General features: G+C 37.1%; 2 protein-coding genes across 4 annotated transcripts in view; one reads left to right on the forward strand and one right to left on the reverse strand.

The window, feature by feature from the left end:
• The window catches only part of scn8ab (sodium channel, voltage gated, type VIII, alpha subunit b), a 51,485-nt gene extending 38,375 nt beyond the window's left edge, over positions 1–13,110 (reverse strand). For 2 of the 3 annotated variants that reach the window (XM_026259952.1, XM_026259969.1), the window contains exons 1-4: positions 12,972–13,110; positions 6,278–6,615; positions 997–1,115; positions 438–527 (exon numbers count right to left, since the gene is read on the reverse strand). In XM_026259952.1, the coding sequence (XP_026115737.1) occupies positions 438–527; positions 997–1,115; positions 6,278–6,559 (491 nt within the window). In that variant the 5' untranslated portion in view covers positions 6,560–6,615; positions 12,972–13,110. Of the gene's footprint in view, positions 1–437; positions 528–996; positions 1,116–6,277; positions 6,616–8,539; positions 8,619–12,971 lie in introns of those variants that run through there. The other variant, XM_026259960.1, reaches the window with a different exon arrangement.
• Positions 13,111–15,456: 2,346 nt separating this feature from the next.
• On the forward strand, positions 15,457–17,651 carry LOC113094273 (methyltransferase-like protein 7A). Its single transcript, XM_026259982.1, has 3 exons — positions 15,457–16,260; positions 16,760–16,845; positions 17,262–17,651. Exons 1-3 carry the CDS (start codon positions 15,766–15,768, stop codon positions 17,407–17,409), a joined length of 729 nt encoding a protein of 242 aa, XP_026115767.1. The 5' UTR covers positions 15,457–15,765; the 3' UTR covers positions 17,410–17,651.
• The last annotated feature ends 3,476 nt before the right edge of the window (positions 17,652–21,127 follow it).

The following is a 21,127-nucleotide window of genomic DNA, read 5'->3' on the forward strand; positions in this document are numbered from 1 at the left end:
TAACAGAGTTCAAAAAATAATGCATATAGGTAAGCGTATGCTTGGAATTTACTGTATACGGTCACACTAGCAAAAAAAATTATACTTTTCATTATTCAGTTAAATGAATGGTTTGTTTATAATTAATATTTATCTCGCCCTCCTCCGTTATTTTCTTTTTATTCATTTTGCATTATGGGACCAGCTACAGCAGAGAAGATACATGTGACACTGCCTTAGAATTTAACCGTAATGTCTAAGGAGGCAGCATAATTAAGATGATGTCCTAAAATGTTGCTCACTAAGTTTTTCAAGGACTCCAATGAAACTCCGTTAACCCTAGTTACCCCTAAAATAGACCCAGCAATTTTTCTATCCCTTTTTGCTATGCTACTGCATGAAGAACATCTGCATAGACCAGACTAGAATTCTGGAATAGAATGGAATAGAATACTTACTCTACTTGTTTGGACCATTCTGGAGGATTGCTGAATGTCATGAAGACACAATTTGTCAAAATTGTACACATGATGATCATGCTAAAAAGTGTAAGAAGTAGTTAAGGAAATTCCGTGGTAATCTCTTAAATATTGAACTGATATCAAAACTATAATGAAAAATAACATTGAAACAATTTCATAAAATGATGTGGTAAATTCTGGGGTCACACATCAGTTGTCGGATGAGGACATAAGCATTAGCTATTTTTCATAAGGAAGAAGTATTTCGCTAGCCTCATATGAATAATTGTCTTTTAATCACTGTCTGTGTCACAGCACAACAAGCTTTAGTTCAGAACTCTCTTATTATCAGAACATTTAATTAAAATGCTTAAAATTATGTATTGTGATACAGATTATAGGGTGCAACTGGTAATTCGTCAGTAATAAATTTGATAAAACCTATACATTTAACAAAGCATTGTTGTCAGATTTCAGACAGACAGATTAAGCATAGATAAGAAACAAGAACAGTTATAAATAACATGAACAATGTTTGGAGCACTGAAAAGGATATGAGTGTATCAAAATTTTAATTGCTATTAGCCTGAATAGGCTAAAAGGACTAATGATATATAATGAAGGTGTGGCACTGAAACGGAAGATAGTTTTTCCTTTGTTAAGCACTATAAAGGTCTGAAGAGAAAAAGAGGAAAAGGAAAAAAGAAGAAAGAAGGAGAGATATTATTTACATATGTCAGGGTGCATGGTGAGCGAGGGCACACATTCCCAAAAAACAAGTTACATAATTGAAAAATAACAACATAATTGAAAGGTTAACATGACAAGAACTTTGTCTTTATCTAAAAATGACAGCCACATTCAACATAAATTTACAAACTGTATAAAATATTCAAATACACCCATATAAGTTTTTCATTTAAAAAAATAATAAAAATAAAAAGGCTATTTGTAAATCAAGCCTATTAAAACCCATCTATGGATATATTTACACGAATGGAGCTAAGACAACTGCAGTGAGCTCTGGCAAAGATATGGAGCTCTTACAGGAACTCAGAATGTAATACTAACGCTAATGCTAACCACTAACACTGCGATCCATCAGATGCAGAAGTGCTGACTCCAGATAGTGTGTGTGGGACAGGGAAAAGTGAGAAGGAGGGGGAGGGAAGAAAGGAAGAAAGGAAGGTGGGTCAAAAGCCCTGCAAAACTGCTTTGATCCTGCATAATGTATAAAAAATTGAAATCTTCATCCACATACTCATCATAGAAACCACATGAATCTAAGTTTACACACACATACTGTACACACTTCATGTCAAATAAGTAAAATTGTGCTTTTATATATCTTTTCAATTATTCCCGATTCCCTTTTTTTCTTTTTCCTTTGGTGAATATTTTTTCTTACTTGCTTTATTATTGTTATTATTATATATATTATTTAGTTACATTTATTTTTTATTTGCCACTGGGGTACAACAAAAACCTTTTCTAAAAAAAAAAAAAAAAAAAAAAAATCTTAACATCTTTTTTATCCTTTCTAGCTCTAATATATTTCTTTTGTTGTAAGCATTCTTTGAGTTTTACTGAAAAATGATAATAATAATAAAACTAAATAAAAGACGATATTTCTTTAAACACATAGAATACTTTACATTGCTTTACTTACATACACACACACACACACATACACACACCCGAGGAAACACCACAGAGACGAGTGGATGAGATTCTTCCTGAAATCTAATTAGATTAAAAATAGACAGCTGTCTGAAGGAGGACAAAATGAGCAACTTCAACTCAGAGTGACTCTATCTCTCTGTTTCTCCATCCCCTAGCTCCTTTTTCACTGCATTTTTCTGTCTGTCTGTGCATTTAATCATGTCAAAAACTAAAACACACTTAACAAAATCATAAATTTAAAAGACAGCGTGTGTCAGTCAGAAATCGCTGTGTCTTCTGTTTGAAGACAGCTGTCATTTTGAAGCACAGAATCCCAAAGCACTAGCAAAAACTGTGAACCGCCCAGAAGGCTCCATGTGTTACTGAATACTGAGCACTGGTTTCCCCCGAGTCGCTCTCACACACACATACACACACACTGCGACAGACTGTGGGCTTCCTCCGCTGGCGGGAGCTCCCACTCTCACAATGCTACACTTTGCCGATGACATAGCTGCAACTGTCAGTATCCTGGGCTAAAAATCATTCCACTCTTCTCTGAATCTTCATATCGATGAGTGTTTCAGTGTCAGTCCAGCGACACACTCCTCAGGCTGCGTAACCACAACAAATAATCAAATAATCACAATACAAGCATAGTTTCAACTGTAACTCGTGTGTATACAAAAGGTATGCGATTTTGCATATGAGCAAAACTAAAACCTGCTACAAAAGCATGGAGCTTAATGATCATGTACATGTGATAACAGCCTTATGTCAACACCTGCACACACACAATGCAGCCTATTGCTCTTTCCTTGTGACATCATAAGTGATATGCTGCAAAGCTACTGAAAATTTCATTATCTACAGAGAAGAGACAGAGAGACATGAAGATGTGGACAAGAGCTAAGGGATCTGCTGCGGGGAAGGAGGATGAGGGAAGAAGTGAGAAGTGTGTGTGTATGGGGGCTCAACAGTGGAAAAACTGGATATAGCATCAATGTTGCACTTAACTCCAAGTACATCCGATCTACTAGACATCACTGAGTGCATTTACCGTAAGGCCTCAAATCACCAACACCCCATCCAACCGCTAACCAACACTTCTCAGTCTTTATTTACAACTTTCACAATGCGCTAAGATGCATCTATCAGTCTATCTTTAAGAGAGTGAATAAAGTTCTAATGAAATATTTTCAGTATTGCTAAATAAAGCTATAGGAGTTATAATAATATAAATATAAATATAAAATATGGTACATACAAAAATCCATTCACCATCCATTAATGTATCTACTAATCAGATTAAAACAGAAAAGTAATATAGATATAAAATATTGTTTAAACAAAATATAATTATTGATAAAAATAAACAATTCATAATAATGTAGATTAATAATATAGAGAAAAATTTGTGAATTATAGTGAAAATACAAATTATAGTGACCCATAACAATTAACTATGCATTAATGTATTTAATAATTTAGAAAATAAAACAATATAATTACATTGAACCACTTAAAATAATAAACCATCCATTAATTTACCTACTAATCAATTCATAAATCATGAACAAAACATATTCAATGATCACAGTCACAAATCATCCATTAAAGTAAGTTTTTAGTTTTTAAAAACTCTATCCAGATGTCAAGCCCTCACATACTGCATCCCATATCTCACAATCACATGCAAACAAACACATGTGACTACAGGGCTTCCTGACATCCTGACTGGCTCTTTTTCCAAGGGACCAGAAAAACTGCAACTCTGCATTCCTTTTCTCTTTTTGTTCTCTTTAACCCTTCCCCACAATGCATGACTCTACCACAGCTGCTGCAGTTATAACAAAAACATACCACTTGCCAAGAGGGAGAGGAGGAGGGAGGGCCGGAAAGGGGATGTAATATGTTGGATGGGACGCGCTGGCAGCAATGCACGTTATTTCTGGTAATGCAAGGTGGATATGGTAATGTGTGCGACAAATGATAAAAACACAGACAAGACCAATATTCTGTTTCCTCTACTAATTTTCTCTCAAAATATCTCCTCAACTCCCACTGAATAACACATGTCACACTATGCTCGGATATGTAACACATACCTCTAGTGTACCAACAAGGAGGAGCTAATGTGGGTGCACCGCTCCTTTACCCATATACAGTTGTGGCCAAAAATATTGGCCCCCTTGGTAAATATGATCAAAGAAGAATGTGAAAATTCATCTGCATTGTTAATCCTTTTGATGTTTTATTAAAAAAAAATCACATTGGATAATAAGAATTTAATACGGGGGGAATACCATTATGAAATAATGGTCTTTCTCAAATACTCATTGGACACAATTATTGGCGCCCCTAGAAATTATACTGAGTAAAATATCTCTGAATTATATTCCCATTCATATTCACAATTTTGAGCAGTCCTGCATGATTATGAACATGAAATTATCCAGCCATGGCTACCTGTATCACAGAAATCACAGAAAGAGGAGGGAAAACAAAGCTCAAATTCCCTTCCTCATCCTTCACAATGAGAAAAAAACAAAGAATATATTTCTGATGTGCAGCAAAATATAATTGAGCTTCACAAATTGGTGAAGTGGCTTTAAGACATTTCCACCATCAAGGCAATAATTAAGATTTTCCATCAACATAAAATGTTACAAATCTGACTGGAAGAGGACGTGTGTCTATATCGTAGACGAAAAAACAAACTCCAGCATATTCATTTATCAGACACGACTGGAACTTCAAATGGGACTGGCTTCTATGATCTACTAAAATGAAACTAAAAATTAGCTTTTTAGCAGCAAACACACAGAGAAAAAAAGTACCCCATGTGTACAATGAAATATACTGCTCTATTTTTGATGTTGTGGGCCGATATTTCTGCTGGAGGTCCTGGACATCTTGTTTAGACACATGGCATCATGGATTCTATCAAATACCAACAGATAAAAAATCAGTAAGTGATTGACTCTGTTAGAAATCTTATAATGGGCCATGTTTGGATCTTCCAATCCAAACAATTATCCAAACACAAACCTTAAAAACAACACAATGGCTTCTGCAATAGCCATTCCAGTCCTCTGACCTGAACCCTATAGAAAATGAGAGGTGTGAACTAAAGAGGAGAAGCTGGAAATCTGAAGGGTCTGGAGTGGTTCTTGGTAAAGGAATGGTCTCTGATCTCTTGTCAGGTGTTCTCTAACCTCATCAGGCAATAGAGGAGAAAATTTAGACCTATTAAACTGGCAAATGGAAATACTTTTTGAAACTTCCATTTGCCAGTTTAATAGGTCTAAATTTTCTCCACCAAAAGGGAGCCGTTAATTGTGGCCAATGAGTAATTGAGAAAAACTTTTATTTCATAATGATATTTCCCCCCATTTTAAAGTCTTATTATCCAATGAAAGGATACATTTTTGTGAATTTTTTAAATAAAAGATCAAAAGGATTAACAATACAGTTCAATTTTCACAGCCTTCTTTGATCATATTTACCAAGGGGGCCAATATTTTACATAGGAAAATTCTGTCATTATCGCTCACCCGCAAGTTGTTCCAAACCTGTATGAGTTTCTTTCCTCTGCTGAACATAAAAGAAGATATTGTGACTACGAATAACCCACTGACATCCATAGCATTTTCTACCCCTGTACTATGGAAGTTAATGGGGACCACCTACTGTTTGGTCATCCTCATTCTTAAATATCTTCTTTCATTTTCAGCAGCAGAAAGAAACTCATACAGGTTTGGAACAACTTGAGGGTGAATAGATAAGTGAAGAATGTTCACTTTCGGGTGAACATTAACTTTGCAAGCATTTATACCCAAAATACACAAAATTGTAACATTTTAATCTCAACAAACATCTTTACTAACCATACCGTTATGGCAAAGCCTTATACTCATTTGTTCCTATATCATATAATCTGTTCATCCATCCAAACAAAGGTATAATAAGTTAGCAAGTTTGATTCACCAACTTCTATCCTCTCTGCACTTTTCCAAACCTTTCCACCACTCTCTCTTTCCTCCAGCTCTCCCAGAAGCTGTAGAGCGAAGCATTCAGAACACTTCTTAATTCATCTTAGTGAGGAAAATCATATTCCACCTGCATGGAAGATGAATCCTATCAGGGATGATATGGACTCAAAGCTCACTCACTTTCTCGTTCAAATAGAAGGGGTCCAAGTCCTCCAGGGGCACAGCCAACATGTTAGAAGGAACGTCCCCGTAAATAAAGGGAACGCTCTTCCCTGCTTCCAAGTCAGTGTTGGGCTTCGGTTTGTTGTCATCATCGTCATCACGGTGACTGCTATCAGATCTGGGCTTAACAGGCTTCTTTTTCTTCTCCTCAGCGATGCGCTTCTCGATGTTGGCCAAAGATTCTGGGGTAAACCTCTTGAAGCTATCGGGGCCGGGAGGTGCAAGCAGCTGCGCAGCCATATTGTCATCCTGCAGCAGAGTCCTCTTTATTTAGAAGCCAGTCAGGACAGCTAGCTCTAGGAAAAGGAGGGGAGAGGGAGGTACCCAGACAGATCCAGAAAGGGAACAATGAGGAAAGAAAAAGAACAGAAATTAAATTTCAAAATGACGTTATCAAAGCTAATAATTACAGACAAACAAAACAAACATTTCTACTTTATAAGCATATTTGCATGTGTGTGTATTTGCTAACTATCCATTGATTTCAGTGGCTTCTGTTATTGGTCATCCTCTTTTCTCACTCTTATACTCATACACACACACACACACACATTCATTATGTCCGTTAAGAAGAAGATGACCAAGCAGAATAATACCAAATGTGCTGCAGCACTGGAGTCTAAACCTGTACGTGTGTGTGCATGAAAGAGAGCGAGAGAGACAGAGAGAATGTACATTAGAGGGTAAGGTCATAACTGCATTACTGCCCTTCTCAACCGTCTGTGATGGCCTGGATTATACTAACTAATATTCCAGCCCATGATGTCATCAAACCCATTCCAAAAAACGTCATATTAAACATTCAATCAATTGAGAAATATTCAGTCTGTCTCTTCCAGATTTATTATGTAATGCCATTGTTCAGAATGAAATCACTGCATTTAATCAAGTGTTTGTGTATCACAAATCACAACCTCTCCACTTCATTCATTTAATACTGAGTTTATACATTAAACACACTATGCTGATTAAGCACTTTCTGGCTTTTTCTTCTCAGACAACATAAAATGGAGGATTCTGTACAAAAGTTCATCTCATCATGCAAATGTCCAGTTGCTCAAGACAGTAGTCCTACCAATTTAAAGGTAACATTATTGTCAAGGTATACTTATGCGTTTTCATATATGTGTGCTGACTGTTGACAAGGAATCTCTAGCACAGGATGGAGAAAATCGTGTTTCCGACTGAATCGCCTAACCTAAATAATACTGAAAAAACAACACATTATGGTGTTATAAAGACACTATAGGACAGTACAACCAATTTAACAGTGCCCCTTTGCTATTTATGTTTGAAGTGACAGACTTGATATATTGACCAGACTGATTAGTCAGCCAATATTTGGCCATTTTGAGATTAACTCTGTCCAAAGTGTTTCAATGCCTAAATCTGTGTGTGTGTGTGTGTGTGTGTGTGTGTGTGTATACTAGACTTGTGCCAATATTCGGTAATGTGATATATCACGGTAATGAATATGCTAAATATTGTTATCGTGGCCACTTCTAAATACCGTGAATAATAATATATTACAAATTGTTCAGAATTTGGAATGCATTTTAAAAATACTATCCCCATCAACTGGTCAAAATGCACAACACCGCTGTATGCTGCTTGAAAGACATAAACAAGCTCGTAAACAAGCACGTAAGAGAAGCACATGGAGGAACACGTGAGGGACGCGCTGAATGAAAGCACATTCATTCTTTGACAGCAGATGGTGCTAAACTGCAGAAAATGCAGTCCTTACCCTTGAAACACAGCAAATAAACCAGCTGCCCTACTTTCTAAAACATATTTAATAATTTTAAATAGCCAATCAGATTTGTGCATTTGCTATGATGTTCATCACAATTCCAAATACTTAAGTATTAAGTCTTAATATGCTATTTTAATATGGACTACAAGGTAGAAAGTTTTGAAACTGTTTTGATTTTTTTTATTGTTAATTTACATTTTACATTAGGGCTTCATTTTTACATTAATTTATTAGTTAACAAAAACTGCCAATGAAAAATTCTTCTGAACATTCATTCATCTTAGGTATTCCAATATTTAATAACATGTTGATAAAATCTAAAGTTTCAACTGTATTATTTAATGAGCTAACATGAACTAAAACTTATTTTTTTAACAAAGATTAATAACTTCTGTAGCAAATATAGCTATTGTTCATTGTGAATGTTAATGGTGCACTAAAGAGATCTTATTGTAAAGTTATACCTATGTCACAAACCCTTGGTCGTGATCCTGGCTCTGGCTGCTTTGAGATTGTTGGTGGGCGTGTTCTCCAGTGATCCTGTCTTCTCACCTGCAGTTCATCACGTCAGTCAAGCACACCTGTTCCATTTCAAGCAATCTACTCTCTTATAAAAGCCAGACCAACTTTCCAGTCCCCGCCGGATCGTTGTACCATTCAGTACGAGTACACGCCAGCCGACCCGTATTTTTGAGTTATCTGTATTTTGTAATTTGTTTGGGAAATTGAGAGCTAACTAAGTTTTTCCTATTTTTTGATCGCAGTGTTCCAGCCTGAACCTTGGAATCAAATCTCTCACCAGAACCTCAGGACACAGATTACTGAAACTGGATCACCAACCGTCTGTTCTGCGAGAACATACCCGGCTCAGCATACATCTCAGTTAAAAACTTGGTGTTAATAAATTTACCTTTACTTGAACTGACACTCTGGTCTGCATTTGAGTTCTGGTTCCCGGCCCTGACAACCTATGGGTCTTTATAGTTCTTTTGTACTTTAATTCATGCAAAACTTTTATCTTTATTTTTCTGTATTGCTTTATTGTATTTAAATGTTATAAGAAAAAAAGCTTTTTAACCTGTTATACTGTATTATAAGCTGTATTATTTTTAAAACTAAATTTCAATACCGTGATCATACCGTTTTCCGTGATAAAAGCATGAGCGATTAATCGCAACAGGAAAATTTGATACCGGCATATCCCTAATATATACTCACATAAACCATCATGTCACTCTTTCACTCATGTCAATTTGTAGAATTTACACACTACACTTGATGTACAACGAGTTAACAAATTAACTTCCCCTATAGAGTTTTGTCTGTGAAGAACAATCCCATTAAAGATTTATAACGAATGTGCAGGAAAAACTCTAAATGGCATTGGTACTACTTAGTCACCCTCTCCTGTGTTCCAGGTGTGTGTTGCGGAGTCAGTCCCAGCCTAGTCCCTCAGGCTCCACTAAACTGGGCTATTCCTTTTCCAGAATGTCCCTTTACAAACATTTTCTATTGCAGAGCTGACTTGCATTTATAGCCCAGTGATCAATGTAAAATGTGTACTTTTCTAGTACCAAACTAATTAGACAAGCAAAAACAAGAAAAGAATATGAGCACATAAGCACTTTGTATGAGCGCACATAACCATTGATGACATGATGCTCTCTTCAACTGATTACTGAAATGCATGTTTTCAGACCATCATCTCCACATCCACATATCTTAACTCATGTAAGTGCTATATGATGTGTCATACAGACATCACATACTTTCACATTCACTTTCAAAAATATTAAACATAACAGCCAACACTAACGATTCTCTTTCACTTGTCTTTTTGCTGGATTGTTTTATATGATGCCCAATGCTGAATCCCTGTTCTCCATATCCTTAATGACACAGTCTGTTAATTATTTATACACCAAAATGGATTCAGTTAAGTCAGCACCGACAAAATCAATAGTGAAGTGCCCACGGTCACGTGACACTCTTTATGATGGGCGACTTTACCCACATTAAAACAGAAAGCTTCCTGATCGACCTATGGCAAGTCATTTTAACATTTATAACATTTAACTAGCATTTTTTTAATTTCTATAAAGCAGTCTTATAGTTTACATTCAGTAATGAGTTAATAATTGCTCAGTAAACATAAGTACTTATTTCTTTACTTTTTAGTACAGAAAACAAGTATTCACTTTCAATAAATATGTTTTCAAATCACTGCTTGTACTTGATCCAGTTTTACTAGAACTACTCAATATGATGGGTGACTTTATCACCATTAAAAGGCTTCCTGATCTACAGCAACTCAATTATACTTTTAACATTTATTCATGAATTCTGGCATTATTTAGATATAATCTATTTTAAATTACGTATTAAGCAATTATTAAATAATAATATAAGTGGATTAAGCAATCCAATTGTGAATAGTATTCATATTTTTCATTATTCACTATTCATTATAAAAAAATGGCTTTGAAACTATTTCACTCAGAAACTGATAGTACATTTTACAAATAATTACTAAGAAAAAGCAAGTAGCATTTAATTAAACATGAAAGTTTTAAGTAAAAGTATGAAATAGTACTCTTGTAAAATGTAATCCAATATTATTTGTTTTATTTATAACTTTTTCATTCAACACTAGTTGTTTATTACATTAGTGACAATTATGTATTTATTTAATCACTAGCACTTGAACTTACTAGAAACAATAAACTGAATACTTATATAACGAAGTCAATACCAAATTTGAAAAAAAAAAAGATACTTGTCTTTATTGGATTGCTTACTCGTTATTTAAATTATGTTTAAAAAAAAAAACAGCATTAGTGGTTAATTTTAATGAATGTTTGTTAAGCCAGCTTGCCATAGACACATTAGGTTTTTTTAGGCAAAAGAAATACAAAGTAAACAACACTATGACGTGCGTCTAAAGTTACACACTGCTGTGTCCAACCTCCAAGTCTCCTTCCTGGGATACTGTAGAGACGCCTCAGTTCAAGGTGATACATCAGATAGACAGGCCCTGACAATATGTACACACAATGACCTTAACAAAACTACTGCATTTTCTTTCTTGTCTTGCCATCTTTGGTTATAGAAAACGAATATGCTGTTTAATGGTACGACCTCCACTTGTCGATTGCCTCGAGTTAAAACACCTACACGTTAAATCCAGAATAACCGATGCCATTCGACAGGTTAGGCTACTTACGTGCTTTCAAGCAAAGTCATTGCGTGCTCTCATCTCTGCTAATCTGTACGTTCCCTTAACATCGCAAAAGTATTCTTCGTCAAGCAAGAATAAGTGTATGTTTTTAGGAAGCCGAGACAAGTCCGCTGTCCTAGATGCCGTCGAGTTTAGCGGCGCTGTCCGTTCAGCACCGCTCAGCGCGAGCTCACGCTTGTCCTCTAGGCTAGGTGAAAAAAATCACATCCTGCCTCAAGCCACGATGAAACATGACTTGCCCGTATTTGATGCCTTTAACGAAATTATATGGAAAGCGAACGCTAGGCTTCTGGCACTGTACATCGAGGGGGGTGGGGAGATGCACAGCTGTCACGAGGACGAACCTCGCCGGCCTATCCCGTGTGGAGAATAAAGGCCATAAAATCTGACTCTATGTTTTTAGATTTCAACACACATAAACACACAAATATGTCGTTTTTGATTACATTTAACTATCTCTCCTTTTGGTTTTGTAAATCTTGTTTGGTTACACCAACATTAACATACACCCCATTCAGGAAACGGTCCTCGTCATTTCAAAGCAAGTATAAGTTATAAAGCATGAGCGATAGTAAGAACATATTAAACCGGTTCCTACCTCAACCCCTCACGGGTATTACGCAATTTCTCCTCCTAACAAGTTGTGCGCATATGAAGGCGCTACATGTTATGGGATTTACAGATCGGTACGTCCAAGTTTGTTTGTAATTATGGCATATGTACTTACACGCGTGGGCCCCACGCTCTTGACTGAAATACTGCAGTGGATCTGAGCGGAGCTCGAGCGAAGGCACGAGCCAGCGAATCAATCTGTGAAACATCTACATCTGAACACCACTGACGTCTCAGACAGTCGTGCCTGCGATGTTTTATTATAAGTCTAGATTTATATCCTGTTGGTTTCAATGGCATTCACGTCTGAACACTTCAAGAACATTTGGGACTCTGTCCGCTCCAGCACCACACCCGTGCAGTCGTACCGTCCTCTCTGTGATTTAACCCGCAACCGCGCACACAGTTGGGCGCATCATGCCGCTAACGCCTCAGGGAGGAGTGAATGAGAAAACGGGGGTTGTAGTCCCCGTTTTTAACGGCAAAAACGGAAACGCAGCGATTCTAGGAAGACCAGCCCAAAGAAGTATGGCGAGGGTAACTTAAAGGGAGGGGGAATGCAGGCGCAGGGGGACTAAAACTGCCACATTAGTGATTTTGACATGTTACGTTACAAAACATTGTCTCAAATGACATCTGCATGCTGAATACTGCGTCTTGCGTCAGTTTGCCCGGACAATATTCCCATGCAATAAAGTTTGCGGCGGTCGTACTTGCCTGTCCCATGGTGTGCGTATGTTCTACATTTCGACACACACGCTAATTTTATGTTTCCAGCGCCAGGCCAACACCCTCATTTACCTCAGTCAGACTTTTTCCCTTTGCATAGCCTCTGTTTAATCAATACAATAGCTGTTAGTAGTGACTGGTGTGTTTACTGGCGTTTTCCTGCAGCAAGCCTATCCACATCTGTGAGCAGGAAAGATGCTGAGCGCGAGAGACCGCTCTGCGGCAGATGAGTCCAGGTATGAGACACGCTCAGAACAGGCTTTAAACACCTGAAAAACCACCACACTTGCGCTGTAGTCAAGAGAAAGTCTACTTACTTTTTCCGCATTAAGAGAGATACATGTAGATCTTGCGTGCCTAAGGATGTTTAAAAAGACCCAGGAGAAACTGCGGATGTCGCCATATTGTTGCCGCTATCTTCCTTCCCAGTGCGTACGGCTAGCCTGCATAATTGATGACTCTCAGCAAATTGTTAGGGAGCGTCTGCAAGTACCCTACTTCCGACTTCCGTACTGACCGACAGAACGCTGCCACGTAAGCGAAACAGCGCTAAATCGGAATATCAATCACAATGATCCGAGTCTAATTATATTTACCACTTCACAGTAACATTAACCTAATCTTCTAACTTCTGTTACAACAAATGTTAACGGACTCAAATTATTATTATTTTAAATCGAATCAGGACTGTTTAATCAGAATAAAATAAAAATCTGAAAATTGTATTCTATATACATTGTGTGTTCTGAATAAACTTTCTAAATTTGCCAATATATAGGCCTAATTTACAATTTTTTTTTAAAATTAAAATTAAATTATATATTGCAATTTTAGGAAGTTCATTCAGAACACACAATGACAAATACAGAATACAATTTGCTGTCATTTATGGTGTCATCATATGGTACTGGCTTTCAAATTAGGCTAAATGGTGATATTTCCGTTTAAGCATACACAAAGAACATTTCAATATCTTCAATATAATGTGTGGAACAATAAACACTTGTTCCAACAAAAACTTATTTGAGGTTATATATGCTTTAAAATATCTGTGAAGCACAAAGTCACATAAAGAAATAGTTAACCCCAAAATGAAAATATAGGCCATCCAATATTTAGATGCATTTGTTTCTTTATCAGAACAGATTTGGCAAAATGCATTGCATCACTCAACCAGTCACCTCACCAACAGATGTTCTGCAGCAAACAGGCGACAGTTCAAACATCTGATAAAACATCACAGAGATCCACAAGAAAGAGACAAATCCATGATTAAGACATTTTTAACTTCAAACCATTGCTTCCATGACAAATACATGTATTGTTGCTTTCTCTTGTTATTTAATGCTAAATTTCTTAAAATCTATTCTGATGAATAAACAAATTCACCTATATCTTGGATTTTTTTCAGCAAATGTTCATTTTTGGGTGCACTATTGCTGAGGACAAATGCAGACTTTCCAATGAAATTCATTGGGGACATATGGGCACGGAAAAGTATCTTTGTTATTTTAAGTTCAGTGGTCAGTGCAAGATTATATTGTGGCATTGTTTGTGGGGCTGATTCCAGCAGTGTGGCTAAGGAAGTAGGCACATGGTCAAAGGTTGCAATCAATAGTTAATCTTCCTCTAATCCTGTTAGGGAGTGAAAGGAAACAACAGCTTTAGTCTACCTCCAACTCCCCCTTCTGGGCCACCTGAGCATCTTTTCTAGTCCTCACTGATGAGCCTCAAGTGGATGAAGCCTTGCTGTGCAATGCGCCACTAGCCATGTGTTTAGTCACTGTCCTTGGTGCTGAAGCCCCACTTTATGCATAAGCCAAATGGGACACAGAGGCATCTTCAAATGACACTGTCTGCAGTGCAGATTAATAAAAGTGTAAATTTTTATGTGTTAGTGATGTATATTTTTATAATGTTGCGTGCAAGTATTACAGGAGCTTACAGCGTCTAAAGATATTACTGTAAACCTAATCTCAAGTAAGAAACTCCTAACTCCTAATCTCAGTCACCGCAGAGGATTTTAGGGATAATTGCATTTGTCAAGAAGAAGAAGATAGATAGATAGATAGATAGATAGATAGATAGATAGATAGATGGATAGATGGATAGATGGATAGATGGATAGATAGATAGATAGATAGATAGATAGATAGATAGATAGATAGATAGATAGATAGATAGATAGATAGATAGACAGACAAAAAGATTTTCTGAAACATTTTTTATTCATTTTTTTAAATCTTACTACTTGTTTCAGAATGTTCAGCGAACATGTAAAAGTAATGTTTCCATAATGTTTTCAAGAAAATAAATGCTCCAGCAATGAAAGTTGTTATAACTGGGTAGCTACATAGACAGTAGAAAAGCAGGATAAAGAGAGATTTTAAACCTGAGTTGGAAACTAATTCTCTAGAGCTGAGAAAACGTTCAATAGACAGAAACTACATTATTAAGATAAAATGTCAATTTCTGGGTTTCTCACTAGCGAAAGTCATCATAGTTGTGTAAACTTCTATAGCACTGAGTGGGAGTCTAAGAACCACAGATAATACAAAGTATAATGTTATAAGTGTAAATTCTTTTTCTAATGAAAATATACAAAACTTTGTAGGATATCTTCGAGGGTTGCTTTAAGTGAGGAAAAGAAAGGTGGATCCACTATTATTATTTATACACGGACGTCATCTGTCGACAGAGTGGAGTACTGCCTGTCTGGAGTATGTCACATGCTGATCACATGCGTTGCAGTGTTGCCAAGACCACGGTTTTCCCGCGGAATTGGGCTACTTTAATACCGTTGCCTCGGGTTGTTTTTCATGTCCGCGATTTGAAGCGACCCAAATAACGCGATATTTAGCACCTAAAATGCGAATTTTACCAGGGGAACCCGATCAAAAACGTGTTTTTTACCCAATCGATATTCGTTTTTTACTGGAGATCCACCCGGAAACCGAGATTCGGTTAGTTTCGGTTGAGTTCTGAGTGGAAACTTGATGGATCTTGTTGTGAAAACATGGCAACCCTGAGCAATGTCACAAGGTGCGCGCAACAGCTAGTCCCTTCTGGTCTACTAAATACAGCTGTTAGTGCTCCAGGTTTGTCGCTAAAATGACGCTGTTTATGAACTCTTTCGCTTTTTTAGTCAAAGTCCTCACTCTACCGCTGCAAATTGCGGAGGTGATTGGACTTATGTCTATCTACAAACGCGTCTTTCCTTTAATCGTCTATAAATTCTCGTTCTCCTACAATGATAAAATGAACGACAGCAAAAGGGAACTATTTCGAAACCTGGAAAAATTCTTCCCCGCGAAAGGCTCTCTGCGCATCCTGGAGCTGGGCTGCGGATCCGGGGCGAACTTTGAGCATTACCCGACGGGCTGCAGGATCACATGCATCGACCCCAACCCGCATTTCCAAAAGTACCTTGAGAAAAGCATGGCGAAAAACGACCACCTCGTTTATGACAGCTTCATAGTGGCGTCGGGGGAGAATCTAAAGGCGGTGGAGAGCAACGCGATGGATGTTGTGGTGTGCACGCTGGTTCTGTGCACAGTCCAGGACACGCAGAAGGTTCTGCAAGAAGCAAAGAGAGTTCTGAGGCCTGTAAGTTGTGGACAGTCAGTGCTCAGCTGGTGGAAGTCCAGTATTTGTTGATGGTATTTCATGGTCTCTCATCACTCCCAAGCCTCAGAGAGTAACTATTGATAACATTAAGTTTATTTAAAATGAAAGGTAACAGCATTACATAACAACAAGTAGACTGTGATAAACCCATTAGTTTTAAGTGAGGTGACATACAGCGAACTACAGTGACCGATACTCAGAATTCATGCTCTGCATTTAACCCCTCCAAAGTGCACACACACAGCAGTGAACACACAACCAAGATTCAAACCCACAACCTTAGGGTTAAGCGTTAAACTCTCTAACCACTAAGCCACTACTTCCTGCACTAAGCCACAACTTCCCAGGTGGCAGATGACTTCCTAGGGCAGATGCTGTTTTTAAATGCTGGAAATTTTTATGCTAAATAACCTATATTCAAATACACAATTATGGGTTGAGAAATATAACTTTGCTTCTTCTTTTTATTTTTCTTCAGGGAGGTGCATTTTTCTTCCTTGAACATGTGGTGTCTGACCCCTCAAGCTGGATTTACTTTTTTCAACATGTTCTTCAACCATTCTGGTAATATAAAAGCACACAGTATTTATAAAATCACCATTATATTTTACTTATCATCTCAACTGAATTTTAATCACTTTTATAATAATAATAATAATAATAATACTAGTTATTTATATAAAGCTGAAGTAAATAAACTTATGGTAAAGTTAATATAGTGGCAAATATAAAGCTAAAAGACTATGTTATAGCTTTGAAAAAATATTAGTTGGTAAAATGCCTGCGTAAATATAACAAAAAATGTATGCATTCAATCACCCACACATAAAGTCTTTTTTTTTTTTTTTTTGCTTTTTACTTTGAAACCATACTCTTAACAATTTACATACTGTTGGAATACTGGAATAATTGTAACAAAGCATATGACCATTGACCACTGTAGAATAAGAAAGTCTATGCTTTACTTGTGTGTTTGTCAGGTATTATTTCGGTGATGGCTGTGAGACAACCCGTGCTACTTGGAAGCAGCTTGAGGCAGCTGGATTCTCGGACCTACAGCTACGTCACATCCAAGCTCCTCTGTTTTTTATGATCAAACCACACATTGTTGGTTATGCAGTCAAATGATGACAATTTATTTTGATTAAAAAAAAAAAAGCAACAACCTGCATTCAAAAAGGAATAATTTCACCATCTACTTTAAATGTTTTTGTATGAAAGACCAATTAGTATTAAACCATAAAATAGAACGTTATTGTTTAATGTGCAAAATCTCAAGACTGAATTGTATATTTTATATGACTGTATCTTGTTATATGAGTATTCCGTTTGTAAAACATTACTATTATGTACAGAAATACCAGCAGGTAGAAAAATAATAATAATACTTTTATCTATATAAAAAGGCGTTCGGAGATAAATAGAGGCCAGCTTTTATGTTGTTGTGGTTATTTTATAAACGAGCTATACTGCCATCTCGTGGTTAGGAAAAATCCTCATTTTGACTTCATACTATTTATTTAGTTGAAAAGTGCATACATTCTCAAAAAGACCATTTTGCATTCTCCACATTTAAATTTTTACAGACATAGTTTTTTTTACCCAATACTTCTGACTATTAAAGTTCCTGTTGTTAAACAGATTGTACAAAAATAATTTGTTCTATCATATTGTTCTATTTTCTATCTATCTATCTATCTATCTATCTATCTATCTATCTATCTATCTATCTATCTATCTATCTATCATCTTCTTGTCAAATGCAAATATCCCCAGCTGATGACATGTCTTTCTGAGGAAAAACTTTCAGCAGACAAAAACTCCATTATTAAGATAAATGAACCGTTTCCAGGTTTCTCACCAGTGGAAGTCATCATAGTTGTGTAAATATCTATATCAGTGAAAAATAAAAAAAGAGACTGATAATGGCAGCCAAAGTTCTGTCTTGATTGGTTCATATGGATCAAATATGCTGATTGGTTTAGATGTCATGTGAATAATGGAAAACAAGGGAAGTTGACTAATAGCAATCACATAGCCCAAAAAGTTGCTGTGTTTGAAATCGCTCACTTGTTTACCAAGTTCTCAGTGCATTTTAAGTCTTGCCTGTTACACAGGGGCTACCACTTGCTCTTGTATAAGCTTGCTGAAGGAACTCTCTCAACAGATCCCTAGTAGCAGCACCCTGTTTAGATAAGAATCTGAGGGAACATAGGTGGAGCGGTGCCCAAGATGAACGGGGCTTTTACCAACTCAGGAAAGGGCACATATAAGGCATACAAAAAATTTGCGAGGGAAGCATCACCTGAGACAGCATATACAAGAAAATTCCCACAACAGCCACCTCCAGTTCCAGTGTTTGTGCCCAATTTCAACCCCCTGCCGAATTATTACCCTCCTAGTATTGGTAGGTTTAGGAGTAGGTGTGGGGGAGGGGTTAGGATTAAGGGTTGGGTTAGGATTAGGCAGTCAGTAGCGATTTAAACAAGGGGGGTAAACACCCCAACAACAACACCCCATCAAGGACATTGCGTGTGTGCTCTTAGCCCAACCAACCAATGCAGGGATTGTGTGTGTCATTGGGTATCAAATAACGATGACATGGATTCACACATCCTCTAAATGTTTTGCTATTGCTTGCTTTGCAAGGAGGAAGCCTTAATAGACTTACATCTTAAGAGAAGATGCTTCCCCCATGGAGAGATAGCATAGCAGCTTCTCCTTAACAGGTGGCAACTTCTCATAACCATTCTCACGCATCCCCTCGATGTTGGCAAAACTAGTATGCTGGAATCTGTGGATGCGGATGATAATGATTTTTTTATGTTTTATTTTAAGCATTTTTTTAAGCCGGAATGCAGCATAAGCAAAAGGAAATTTCCTGTCAGATCCTTTCCATGTTCTCAACGCAATGCATGCATTCAGCTCCCACAGGAGGTGTAAACACGCTCCGCCCACTCACTAGATTACCAATCAATCAAGAGCAAAAACTGCTGCCGCATATGCATCGCTATTCCCGCGAGAGGCAAATGCACTCATGCAAATGTTGCAACAAACTATGGTAAATAGTGAAATACATCTCCTCAGAGTCTCGCAAATGCATCACAATGAGTGCAGCAGAGTGCATCCTACTCCCTCGAGAGCTGAAGGCTTATGCTTGCTCTTCACTAGACACACACCACAGTGTGCGAGCCCTGTGAACTTCAGGTATCAGAGCAAAGCCTCTGGCGAGAAACATGCACTCTTAAAAGCTGTACGCTTCAAACAAAACAGTCAATGAAGACAAAGAACAGAATGACGTGTTCTACCAGCGCCTATTTATAGTCGCACTGGTAGTGACATCAGGGGCTGTCACCGGCAAACTTGGTGGTGTTTTTTCAATGTATGCTTCAGACATGTCACGACGAGGCTTTCCCCATAGCAATCCCTAGAGGACACAGTTCGAAGTTCCCTTGAAAGGGAACATCTACTAAAAAGTACTATAAAATACTACAAATTATTACAGAGTGTGCTGTCTTCTCTTTTGATTGTATATTTGTAACAACTGGATGATTTGCATGAGTTGGGAGGAATGAGGTGTGATTCGGGAGGTGCAGGAAGTGAGGTGTATGTAGGAAATGAGATTGAGGTAGGGAAATTCAAACAATAAAGAATGGAGGATAGTGAATCGGGGAAAAAAATGTAAAGAAAGCAGAGAGAATCTGATGGAGAAAAGGGAGAGGAAGAAAGTTCTGAAATTAAAGTTATTCTGCGATTTCAATCTCCCTGTCCATCAAATCCCTTGAAGGGCCAATTGGGGGCTGTATAATTTTAAAACAAGCAGCAAATGAATTGAAGTAATGCCAAATTTGAGTGACGACATTGAGGAGTTGAATGATATGATTATCAACATAATACATAAGTCAGCAGATGAAACAATAGGTAAAATATCTGGAGCAAAGAAGAAGAAAATGGTATGGTGGTCTGATGAGTGTAGAGATGATGTTAAAAACTGGAATAAAGCCTTTAAGATTGTCAAATCTAATCATTCATTTTATAATTTATTGGAATATAAAAGAGCACAGGTTAAAGCCAAAAGAATTATAAGAGAATCTAAAGGGAAATATTGGAGATATTTCTGTAGTAATATTGCGAGACAGTAATAAAAATGAAAGACATATGGGGAATGATCAGAAAGATGGGTGGCATAGGAAGGGGCTTTACACTACCAGTATTACGAGATAATAGCACTGAGACAGTAACCAGCAGAGAAAAAGCTGAGATGCTTGCAAAGTCCTTTGTAAGGATACATAGCTCACAGAACCTCTCCAGTAAAGAGCTTGCTACTTATAAGAATGAGGATCATTGAAGAAAATAAAAATATGCTGGGGATGAAAGTGGTGGGGGAGAGCACACTAGATGCAGATTTCACACTGTTTGAACTAAAAAGATAATTGATAGGTGTTAAAAATGCCTCACCAGGGAGAGATGGGATATGCTATAAAATGACTGAAGAAATATCTGATGTGGCAAAAAATGTGATACTGGTTTTATATAACAGAATTTGGGAGCAAGGAAACTGCCTACTGGGTGGAAACACTCCGTAATAGTCCCTAAAGAGAAACCAGGAAAGGATAAAATGAATGTCAAAAGCTACAGACCAATAGCATTAACGTCTAACCTGTGTAAACTCATGGAGAGGGTGATTACTAAAAGGTTAGTGTACAAATTATATATATATATATATATATATAAAAAATATTACACATTTATTTAAGACTTCCCAATGTGATCACAGCTCAATCCAGTAGATGGCGGTAATGCACAAAGATTGTAAGCTGCCAATAAAATTCATTGAAGAAGTGAT

The sequence above is a fragment of the Carassius auratus genome, chromosome 6, assembly GCF_003368295.1.
Source record: "Carassius auratus strain Wakin chromosome 6, ASM336829v1, whole genome shotgun sequence".
In the NCBI taxonomy this organism is placed as follows: Eukaryota; Metazoa; Chordata; class Actinopteri; order Cypriniformes; family Cyprinidae; genus Carassius; species Carassius auratus.

Bases quoted from the DNA above. Each gene is read 5' to 3' on its own strand.
- LOC113094273 (XM_026259982.1), top strand. From the start codon at position 15,766: ATGACGCTGTTTATGAACTCTTTCGCTTTTTTAGTCAAAGTCCTCACT. The intron at 16,261-16,759 runs GTAAGTTGTGGA...ATTTTTCTTCAG, and splicing joins CAAAGAGAGTTCTGAGGCCT to GGAGGTGCATTTTTCTTCCT. The intron at 16,846-17,261 runs GTAATATAAAAG...TGTGTTTGTCAG, and splicing joins CATGTTCTTCAACCATTCTG to GTATTATTTCGGTGATGGCT.